Source organism: Grampus griseus (assembly GCF_964374135.1).
Source record: "Grampus griseus genome assembly, chromosome: 9".
NCBI classification, from domain to species: domain Eukaryota; kingdom Metazoa; phylum Chordata; class Mammalia; order Artiodactyla; family Delphinidae; genus Grampus; species Grampus griseus.
In genome coordinates, this window is record NC_139003.1 from 53747314 (window position 1) to 53759611 (window position 12298).

At 39.5% G+C, this 12298-nt stretch overlaps 1 protein-coding gene across 1 annotated transcript in view; it reads left to right on the top strand.

Annotated features, from left to right (window-relative positions):
• Nucleotides 1-11356: 11356 nt before the first annotated feature.
• The window catches only part of CFAP69 (cilia and flagella associated protein 69), a gene marked incomplete at its 5' end in the record, with an annotated part of 68308 nt that continues 67366 nt past the window's right edge, over nucleotides 11357-12298 (top strand). The window contains one exon of the mRNA XM_082661918.1: nucleotides 11357-11476. Within this exon, the coding sequence (XP_082518044.1) occupies nucleotides 11357-11476 (120 nt within the window). The remainder of the gene's footprint in view (nucleotides 11477-12298) is intronic.

A 12298-nucleotide genomic window follows, 5' to 3' on the forward strand; every position in this document is an offset into this window, starting at 1 on the left:
CCAATAAGATAAATAAAATTATCACTATTACAGATAAGTGGGGCCTTTGAAAATATGAAAAAACAAAGTTTATGAAAATCTATATAAGATGTAACAGTTGTTTGAAATGGTGATATCTCCTTTTCAGTACTACAAAGAGGAAATAGTTTTGAAGTTTTAGAATAAATATAATATATTCATTATAATTCTAAGTGTTCAAAAGCTTTTCTAAAAATGCAAAAAAATATTGACTTTTAACTGCTTTACTTAAATGCCTTTAATTGCTTTATTTTACTATTTCCTACCTGATTATTTTTCTTAATCATTATTTCTCATAATCATTCTTTAAAAATCATTACTCTGGCCTCAGAAGTAGGACTGAATTCTGCTCTTGCTAGATGTGAGAAAGTAGTGGGAACTTTAAAGTAGTGGGATTTTTTTGTTTCCTTAACTGTATTTTGAGAAGCGCCCCTGAGAAAATTATAAGAATGTAGAAAATATACCTAGTTTTAATTCTATGCAAAATAATTAAGTAATTTTTTCCTAAGAGGAAATTAATCATTGACTGAATCATGCTACCTAGCTTTTGTGTGCAGATTCCATGTCTCCTCTATTAAGAATATTTTAAATCATGTTTAAATAAGAATATATTCATGCTAGCATATATTTTTCAAAGCATATATGGAAATTAGCCTAGACTGTCTACATGCAGAGATTTTTATTTAAATTTTAAAATATTTTAAAGTATGAATAAATTATATTTATAGGTATTTATCAGAGAGGAATATTTTCTGCTACATATGGGATTGGTTAATGAGCTCCAGTGTTAAACTACCTGATTAATTTCTTAAAATTAGCATAATCTTGGGTTGATTAAGGAATTTTACTTTTAAAATTAATTTGATAATAGTAACTCAATGTATATTAATCCTTACAGTCAAATTATGAAAATTACTTGTGTAAAAGGGCTTTTAAGAATATATCATATCCAATTTTTTTTATTGTTTATCTCTTATGTAACATGTAAAAGTCTTAATTCTTTTTAATTGCCTTTTGCCATTAAACTATTTCATAATAAATTCTCTACAGAGAGGTTTCCCCTCCAAAAAAGTTTCATTTGTGAAAGTTAAAGATTCTTATGTGATGTTTTAAATAAAGTACCATCAATGTAACTTATAAATATTTCTTTAGGAGTATTATGAACACTGAAACTGTGTCAGTCTATAAAATCTCTGTTTTGAAATAAGTATTTAAACAGCCTAAAATGTCATGTTGAAATTATTTTGTAAATTCATGACTTAAAGCACACATAGTATAATAACCTGAGTCTAGTGTTAAGATTTATATTTGTGATGTGTTTTCATGAAAATGAGCTGCTCCATCCTCAGCTGTTCATAAGTCAGTAAAGCAAATTCTGATACATCTTCAGTACATGTAATTGCTCTAAATGAGTATATGTAATTGCTCTAAATGACACTGTAATAATTTTAGTGGAAACACAATTTGTTCATACCTTTGAACAGTGAATTTTATAGGGATGAATAGGTTCTTCAGTTTTTTTTTAAGTGCAAGAAAACTATAAAGTGCTAATATTCAGAGATTCTGTCTATATGATACCAAAAAACATTTAGTTCAGCTTAACACATGTACACACAGTAGTCCCCCCCTTACCATAGTTTCATTTTCTGTGATTTCAGTTACTCACAATTAGCCATGGTCTGAAAATATTAAATGGAAAATTCCAAAAATAAACAATAACTTTTAAATTGTGTGCCATTCTGAGTAGCTTGGTAAAATCTCGGGCGTTCCTGCTCCATCCCACCCACCCGGGAGGTGAATTATCCCTCTGTTCAGTGTATCCTTTCCCTTAGTCACTTAGTAGCAGTCTTGGTTATCAGATCGACTGTTGTGGTATCACAGTGCTTGTAACCCTTATTTTACCTAATAATGGTCGCAAAGTACAAGAGTAGTGACGCTAGCAATTCAGATATGCCAAAGAGAAGCTGTAAAGTGCTTCCTCTAAATGAAAAGGTGAAAGTTTTTGACTTAATAAGAAAAAAAATTGTATGCTGAGGTTGCTAAGATTTGTGGTAAGAAAGATTCTTCTATCCATGAAATTATGAAGAAGGAAAAAGAAATTCAAGCTAGTTTTGCGTTGGACCTCATGCTGCAAAAGTTACAGCCACAGTGTGTGACAAGTGCTTAATTAAGATGGAAAAGGCATTAAATCTGTACAATAAGATATTTTGAGAGAGAGCGAGACCACATTCACATAACTTTTACTACAGTATATTGTTATAATTTTTCTATTTTATTATTAGTTGTTGTTAGTCTCTTACTGTGCCTAATTTATAAATTAAACTTTGTCACAGATATGTATGTATAGGAAAAAACATACGTATGTATATATAGGGTTTGGTACTATCTCTGGTTTCAGGCATCCACTGGGGGTTCTTGAAACATATCCCCTGTGGATAAGGGGGGTGCAGACTACTGTACTCAGATTTTTTTAACTTTCCAAATCATTGGATTAACAACATACAGTCATCCAAAATTAGGGCAGACTATTTGGATTCTCCTAATGGCTAGATGGGCTAAATTAAATTAACAATGCAGGTTCTTTCTTTATGATTTCCAAATTGCCACCTCCAAGGAAGATTCTCTTAGGATTTTCTTTAAAGGTCTTTCATAGCTTTACAGATATCCAGCCTGAATGGGGACTGGAAGTTGTCTCTCAATGTCTAGTTACCCTACTTTAAAAGCTGTTGCCCATTACATTCCTCAACTGCCCTTGCCATTAGGTGTTCCTGTGTGACTGAGTGTTGGCCAGCGAGATGTAGGGGTACAAATGAGTGACTTCTTGGAAGTCTCTTCAAAGAAAAGCAGCATGTGTTCCTTTATCTTATTCCTCCATCTTCCTGCCGAAATGTGATATAACAGGAGCCCTTGCAAATATCCAAGTAGACCAAGGCCTAAGGACGACATGTTAGAAACTAAAAAGATCTTGACTACTTCACTACTTCAACTGCCTTTTCCTGTATTTAAGCCATTGTAAATTTGGGTTTCTTTTTATGAAATCAAAACTAATCCATTCCGACCTTCAGTTCTTTATCACGATGCCGTTTAACACTGTTTGAATCAACTAGATTGCAATAATTCTTACCTTTAAAAGTTTTTAAAGGATAATGTGCAATTCACATTAGAATTGATTTTCCATTGTTAATTAATTATACTCATTTTCCTGCCTTGACCTTTCATTAGGTATTTTATATCTGCTTGGAAAATACTGTCTTCTTTATAACTGTGTAATAGATATTTGCTAAAACTCTGTAATCTGTAAAATATCGTTATCAAATTTTATGCCATGTTTTTATATCATTCTCATAGATCTGCCTTATAAACATCTAAATAAAAAAGTACTGTTTAATGTGATTTAACTTCTTTTTTGAAATGTTAGGTACAAATGGATTTTTCTTTCTTACTGAATAATAATTCCAATATTTGGTGGAAGCCATCTAATACTTTTCTGACTGTTTCTTTTCAGAAGTATCCAGAAAGCAATTGCATGTAACAGTTTTGGGTTTGGGGGGAATTTTGTTTGTTTTTGCCAAAGTAGACATTTAGAAAAACATCCATCTAATGAGATGGTATTCTTAAAAGTATTTCATTTCACTAGCATTTATTAGGTATCTTTTGTTTTAATTATTTTATTTTAATTTTGGCTGTGTTGGGTCTTCATCGCTGTGTGCGGGCTTTCTCTGATTGCGGCGAGCGGGGGCTACTCTTTGTTGCGGTGTGCAGGCTTCTCATCGTGGTGGCTTCTTTTGTTGTGGGGCATGGGCTCTAGGCACGCAGGCTTCAGTAGTTGTGGCACATGGGCTCAGTAGTTGTGGCTCGCAGGCTGTAAAGTTCAGGCTCAGTAGTTGTGGCGCCAGGCTTCGTTTCTCTGCAGCATGTGGGATCTTCCCAGACCAGGGCTGGAACCCGTGTCCCCTGCATTGGCAGGTGGATTCTTTTTTTTTTTTACAGATTTAATACGTTTTATTTTATTTTATTTTTTTACATCTTTATTGGAGTATAATTGCTTTACAATGGTGTGTTAGTTTCTGCTTTATAACAAAGTGAATCAATTATACATATACATATGTTCCCATATCTCTTCCCTCTTGTGTCTCCCTCCCTCCCACCCTCCCTAACCCACCCCTCTAGGTGGTCACAGAGCACCGAGCTGATCTCCCTGTGCTATGCAGCTGCTTCCCACTAGCTATCTATTTTACGTTTGGTAGTGTATATATGTCCATGCCACTCTCTTGCTTTGTCACAGCTCACCCTTCCCCCTCCCCATATCCTCAAGTCCATTCTCTAGTAGGTCTGTGTCTTTATTCCTGTCTTACCCCTAGGTTCTTCATGACATTTTTTTTTAATTCCATATATATGTGTTAGCATATGGTATTTGTCTTTCTCTTTCTGACTTACTTTACTCTGTATGACAGACTCTAGGTCCATCCACCTCATTACAAATAGCTCAATTTCGTTTCTTTTTATGGCCGAGTAATATTCCATTGTATATATGTGCCACATCTTCTTTATCCATTCATCCGATGATGGACACTTAGGTTGTTTCTGTCTCCAGACTATTGTACATAGAACTGCAATGAACATTTTGGTACATGACTCTTTTTGAATTATGGTTTTCTCAGGGTATATGCCCAGTAGTGGGATTGCTGGGTCATATGGTAGTTCTATTTGTAGTTTTTTAAGGAACCTCCATACTGTTCTTCATAGTGGCTGTACCAATTTACATTCCCACCAGCAGTGCAAGAGGGTTCCCTTTTCTCCACACCCTCTCCAGCATTTATTGTTTCTAGATTTTTTGATGATGGCCATTCTGGCAGGTGGATTCTTAACCACTGCGCCACCAGGGAAGCCCTATTAAGTATCTTTAAACCAGGACTGAACACAATATTCAAGCTATATTCTGTAAGTTCCTGATAGCAGGAACTCTGTCTTACGACTATATTCCTAGTGTCTTGTGCAACATGGTCCTACCGACACTAACGAGATAGTTTAATGAATGTTGCCTCATTTTTACAGAAAATTATGTTATTTATCATCCCACATCCATGCAGCCATACCTGCATCCTCCTGCACATGCCCCTCCCCATCACTGTCTCAACTTCTTGCTTTTCCTCCTGGCCAGTGGCCTGGAGCTGCCCTGTGGTCCCATGTGCAGCCGCTGCTGTTGCTGCCACTGCCGCCACCATCACCCCTGCCACATTGCTGTACTGAGGAAAAGAAACTGACCTTTGTGCCTGAGCACGGGATCTGTGGAGGCTATGGCTCCCCCTGCAGCTGCCTGGAAGTGCATGGGTGTTAATGTCCTGAGAGTAGGGTTCAGGTAAAATACAGGATACTCAATCAAATTTGAATTGCAGAGAAACAGCAAATAACATTTTTAGTATAATTCTGTTACAAATATTGCATGGGACCTTTTTTTCCCCCTCTAAATCTGGCAACCCTACTTGGAGGGTGAATTTTTTTTTTTTTTTTTTTTTGCGGTACGCGGGCCTCTCACTGTTGTGGCCTCTCGCGTTGCAGAGCACAGGCTCCAGACGCGTAGGCTCAGCGGCCATGGCTCACGGGCCTAGCCGCTCTGCGGCATGTGGGATCTTCCCGGACCAGGGCACGAACCCGTGTCCCCTGCATCGGCAGGCGGACTCTCAACCACTGTGCCACCAGGGAAGCCCTGGAGGGTGAATTTTGACCAAAGAGATGCAGCACAAGAGGGAGCTGGTAGATAAATTCTTCTCCCTTCATCTCCCCAAGATAGGCTGTTCCAAAGTGCAATAATCCATGAAAATATCCTAAAAGACTGAGCAATTAACCACTCTTGTTGAAAAGCTATGGCAGCTCAGTAACACCTATATTTGTACACCCTCCTCCACTGCCTGCCTCACTTCCATCTTTTCCTCCCCTCTGCTTCCCAGAAATAGTATCCCCCAATGAACTGGCAGCAGGTAAATGTTTCTTGTTGTTTGTGGCAGGCTCTAGGAAACCTAGGCTAGCATAGTAATTTTGGTAGTGGATTCTTCAACTGGAAAATAAAACATGAAATAAATGATGGTTTTCACAAAGTCAGGCACAGGGCCCTGCAGACTCAAAACCCAGACTGGCTGAGAGCTTTGAGAAAGGGCCTTTAAAGAGGTAATTAAGGTAAAATGGGGTCATAGAGGTGGGCCCTAATCCAACATGACTGGTATCCTTATAAGAAGAGGAGATTAAGACACAGAGGGAAGACCATGTGATGACAAAGGGAGAAGCCAAGGAGAGAGGTCTCAGAATGAAACCAATCTTGGACGACCTTGATCTTGGACTTCTAGCTTCCAAACTGTGAGGAAATAAAATTTCTGTTACATAAGCCACCCAGTTTGTGGTATTTGTTCCCACAGCCTTCAAAAACTAAAACACGGTTCATGGACTCAAAACAAGTCAAGTTAATTACAGAACTTGAATAATTAATGTCACTGGAATAAGCTTGTCTGATTAGTCCTGCTCCACAATAAAGACAGTTCTCTCCTGGGGGTACTTCACTATAGCAACCCACCATGTAAACACAATAAATAGTTTTTAGTTCTAAAAGCTCAAGAACATTTTCAGTTCATGGAACTATGAACTGGAATTATGTTATGAAACTGAAGCTTTGATCAGATAAAAGTCGCTCTTTTTAAATTAAGCTTATTTATTACCATTTATTTAGTTGCTCCACTAAACATGAATAGCTCCTGCAGCTTCCTATTTCAAAATCACTTGCAGAAAGTGACAGAGTGGCATGGACATATATACACTACCAAACGTAAAATAGATAGCTAGTGGGAAGCAGCCACATAGCACAGGGAGATCAGCTCAGTGCTTTGTGACCACCTAGAGGGGTGGGATAGGGAGGGTGGGAGGGAGGGAGATGCAAGAGGGAAGACATATGGGGACATATGTATATGTATAACTGATTCACTTTGTTATAAAGCAGAAACTAACACACCATTGTAAAGCAATTATACCCCAATAAAGATGTTAAAAAAAAAATAATAACTTGCAACTTGGATTATTAGTACACTTTTTTAGTAGAATGGTTGACTTCAGGGGTGGCTGTTCTTTTGTTTTCTGTTCCAGGTACTTATTATCAAATTTAACATTAATGATTCTGTTAGTAAGAGGTAATTACTTTTGTTTCTTTTTTGTGCATTGTTTCTGCAACAATCAACCTCAAAGATATTTTAAAACACTAAAGTAGATTAAATTCCAGCTTTTATGTATTTCTTCTGTTACATAATTCCCCTACATCCCACCTAGTAAGACTATAATTACATTCACATGTGCTATAAACTTTTTCTGTTCAAAACAAATTACTCTGACTCAGAAAGGAATAACATTTGCTTGAACATTTAGGACACCTGGCATTAGGTTAGCAACTACCAAATTCATATATAATCTAAAATAGTAATTAGAAACATTCTTAATTCATGCTAATGAATAATTATAATTTTACTAAATATTGCTAATTAGGCAGGGTGCAAACAAGTATCAGGAAAAAAATCAGAAGAAGAATATTATTTCTTAACATATTTATGTTAAAAATATATTTAGTTTTCTTTGTTACTTTTAGAAGTAACAAAGTGGTACACAGGTCAATAAATTACTAAAACTTGTAGTTAATCTTTAAGTCTACAACAGCTTTTAAGAAATTGTAATTTGTAATTTAACAGAAATGTTAAATTCTGCTGAACTGTTACCAGATTGAAGCATTTCTATTCTCTGTGTATAATTCATCTCTCATACATTTCTCTACTATTAATTTATATTTTTGCTGAAATAATTTACCAATTCAATAGTTAGCCATTTTACCCCTACCTCCTTCTGTGTTCTGGTGTCATACTGTCTCTTGTGCTCTTAACTTATAGCCTTCAAAAATCGATAGCAAAGAAGGATCAATGAATAATGATTAAACCTAAATTCATTAGCTAATTTAAACAGGTAAAGCTTTTTAAAAGCTTAAGCTTGGTGCATTTAACAAGAAGAAAAACAAATACACTCAACATTATCATCAGTAAGAAAACAAAGGACATGGAAAATTCACAAATGGAAAAGTAAGGTAAATAGCTGGTGGGAAGCAGCCGCATAGTGCAGGGAGATCAGCTTGGTGCTTTGTGACTGCCCGGAGGGGTGGGATAGGGAGGGTGGGAGGGAGGGAGATGCAAGAGGGAAGAGATATGGGAACATATGTATATATATAGCTGATTCATTTTGTTGTAAAGCGGAAACTAACACACCATTGTAAAGCAATTATACTCCAATAAAGATGTTAAAAAAAAAAGCCAGTTTTACAGCGACTGCCAAAACAATACTAATGAAAATATACAACCCACACCAGAGCAGTGCTTCTCAACTTTTAACATGTATACTAATTACCTGGGAATCTTGTTAAAATGGAGATTCTGATTTAGTAGGTCCAGCACAGGGCCAGAACTTCGTGTTCCTAACAAGTCCCTATGTAATAGCTGTGTAGGTAGTTCAAGGACCTCACTCTGAGTAGCAAGGACTTAGTGTGTACCTTACTCTGGGTAAACTTATGAAATGCTTTAATTTGGTTTCAAATCAAATAAAAAAGTAATCCTTGAAATCTTTCATGAATGTTTATTGAGTACCTAGAATGATCTAGACCAGGAGGTCCCAGGTTGCCAGACCAGAAGCACCAACATCACTCAGGAACTCGTTATACGCTGACCCATGAACAACGTGGGGTTGGGGTGTCGACCCTGGCTCGGTCAAAAATCCAGGTGTAACATTACAGTTGGCCCTCTGTATCCAAGGTTCCATATCCATGGATTAAGCCCACCAGATTGTGTGGGACTGTAGTCTGTATTTATTGAAAAAAAATCTGCGTATAAGTGGACCCCTGCAGTTCAAACCTGTACTCTTCCAGGGTCAACTGTAAATGCAAACCCATGGACCCCACCCGGACTTACTGAGGCAGACTCTGAAGGTGGGGCTCAGGAGTCTTTTAATTAGCTTTCCAGATGATTCTGGTGCATACTAAGTTTTGAGAAACACTACTCTAGACACTATGCTGAGGGCTTGGGATGCAAACCTGGGTATGTGACTCTTCTTGCTTTAAAAAAATCTCAGTCTAGTAGGAAGTCTGCTGAGCCAGTAAATACCGGTCAAATATGCAGTCAGTACAAAGCCAGAATGACAGACAAAGTGGCACCTAACATAGCAGAGCAGAAGGTTTCCTAGAAAAGGTCACAGGAGCTGAGTCTTATAAGGAGTTAGACATCAGAAGACAGTCACATGTACAACATATGCAAAGGTAATGCAGGAGGAAGTTTGGCACCTGTGAAAAACTGCAAGTAATTCAGTCCAGATGGCTTGAGTGTGGGGTGTTTGAGGACTTCCATTCTGGCTGCTTTTCACCTGTCAAAAGATAAAACAAAAACCATTAGAGCTGATAAAAATTACAAAGTTAGATCTATTAACTTCCTGGTAAGGGAACCCATTCTATGAAGAATTTCACTGATGGGGAAAAGTCAAAAGTTTTTAAGTGCTAGAAAGGGGGAGTTCATGGGAGTAGTGCTAATTAAGGATGGGAAACTCGTGCTCTGGATATGGGACAGAATGAATCTATAGGTCGGTACACAGTTGGTTAAAATAAAACAAAAATCCTGTTGTTCATTCGTTAGGGAAATGTCTTCAGTCACGTCCAGTGAGGAGAGTCTGACTTCTCAGGGCCATTGAGATTTATGGACCCTTATCAGCTTCAGTCTACTGTGCTGAATCACAAAAGTCAGTTGATATCTCCTAGGCAAGCTCCACTTTAAGTGGGAAATTTTCCTTGGCAATCCCTCCTCTTTGTCCTTCCTCATCTTGAGATGCCAGATGAGCGCACAAAGTATAGCAAATCATCAGAGTATCAGCTTTCCCACCACCATCTTAGGCTTGGGTGCTGTTCTCACAGGATTCCACTGTGTTTACCCAAGTGGTTTCAGTCTCCTCTTGATGTAGTATACTTGGAATGTACAACAACAATTAAGGTTATGTTAATAATACACTTGACACACCTTTGCACTTTCTCGGGTTAATAGCAACCTTAGACCTACTGAACCACTTCTAGGTGTAAGGCCTGAGAGGAACTCTAAAAGCACCAATGAGTAGTTGTAAAGATAAAAAAACAAAAACAAAAAGAATGCTGAAGTCCGAGCTAGGGAGTTTCAAGAAAGCGTGAGTGGTCAACAGTGTAAAATACTACAGACAAGTACACCAAAATGAGGACAAGAAAGTGTCCACAAAATTTTACCACAAGTGTTGTGACCTCGGTTAGGGCAGTTGAGGAAAGCTGAAGAATGAATAGAATTGAGTAAATAGGGATTGGAAGTGCTCAGTACTCTTTCAAAGAAACTTGGTTTCTTTGGCTGTGATTCACATCAAGTGCTGCAAGCCCAATCTAGGTTTTCCATTTCTTTTTATTTGTAGGGCCAGAAATGTCATTCAGATCATCTTGCTTATTATGTGCCAAGTACCACTTTACAAAACTATCATTTCATTCTGTCCTCTCACGGCAATCCTATTGATGAGAAAAGTGAAAAATTTATGAGAAAATGGGGCTTTCAGGGGTTTACTTGCTCTAGATTCAATAATTTGACTCGAAAGCCTTCTAACATTGTGTACAATGCCTTGGTGGTTATTTAATTGTCTGGGAGAGCCACTGAAGTACAGAAGAGGTAAAAGGCTGGGGAATGTAGGTGACACTAGTCACTTCTCCTGGGTGAGATAAACTGCTTCAGCTTCCAACATTATCGGTTCATCATCCATCATTCCTGCATCCCACATCCATCCCTCATCCCTCTACCCGCCCATGCTTGTTTCAAGGAGGCCCAGCGCAAACTACAAAGACTGAGACGCACATGTCGCCAAGGTAACACTCCACTGTTACATACCGAGGTCTTCCCCCGCTTTTGCTGGTACGCAAGCAAACCCAGCCCCTCCAAGTTTAGAGGTTCAGATAAGAGTTTGGGGTAGTTTGGATCCTCGGGCTTCCGTAGGTACTGGCGCTCCAGCAGCCTCTGGCCCCGCCCCTAGCAACGCATTGGCTTGTTAACAACCTGCCAGCAAGCAGGCTGCCTAGGTACGCCGGTGGGCTGCCTCCGCGGGATGCGGGTGGCGTCGCGGTGGCCGAGTCCACGGCCGGAACCCCGGGACCTTTCGCGACTCTAGTGGCTCTCAGGCGGCTTTCACTTCTCGGTGGCGGGGCCTCTTGCAGTCTCGCGGCTGCGGGCACAATGTAGGACAGGAGGACACCCCCCACCCCTCACTCCGCCGCACAGCCATGTCTACAGCGGAGGCTGCGGCGACGGCCCAGGCCCGGGCACCCGGCAGCACGATCAAGTTCAGCAGCCCTCGCCAAATCCCGGTAGTCGGGGTGGTGACGGAGGACGAGGAAGCGCAGGTATGGCCAGGTGTCTGTGCTTTGGAGGGTGTGAAGGCGGGGGCGGGGGTTGAGATCTGGGGGCGGAGATGATGCCTGGGGGCAGCAAGGGAGGAAACGGGGGCCTGAGGGGAAACCAGGGGAGCCCGGGGGACTGTGGTTCCAAGCTCAAAGCTGATCCCTTTGAGAACTGCGCCGCCTGCGAGGGGAGTTGGCTGTCGTCGACCAACCTGTCTGGGGACTTGTGTCTCGAGGTCCTCCCGGAGCGTCCCAGTAAACTGAGTAGGAAAGGTTTGGCGGCTTTTCTTCGAAAAGTGTGACCCCACCAAGGACCTGAGAGGGAGGGAAACATTCTTAGCGAAAATTTGGATTTGACGACCCCTTTGTTTGCACTGGGCTTTTATATGTAGATCGCTGTTATCGTGTGATGTTCTTGATATAGGGGTAAATCCTCCCGTGTTTAAATTTGCTGCTACCAAAACCTGCACCTGGAGGGGAGGGAAATACTATTAAAATTAGAAATTTAGCAACATTTTTATATGAATTTGGAAGCTGGTTAGAAGTGCGTCGGAGAGAATTGGGATCGAATAGAATTGATTTATTGTGCTTGTATTTGGTTTTTAGTTTACTCTTTGTCTTACAAAACTAGTTCTTTCGAATTTCTGTTGAGAAATTTCACTTCAGAACCCTGGCTTGGATCTCCACTCGTAGCGAGGGTGTTTAGAAACTCCAAGGCGTTTGTTTCATACTAGGGTTCCATTGCTCTTCCCCAGAGATCCATGATCAAGCCTTAAATTAACGTGAATTCTATGGAGGAAATTTGCCCTACCTCCTCACGCTGAT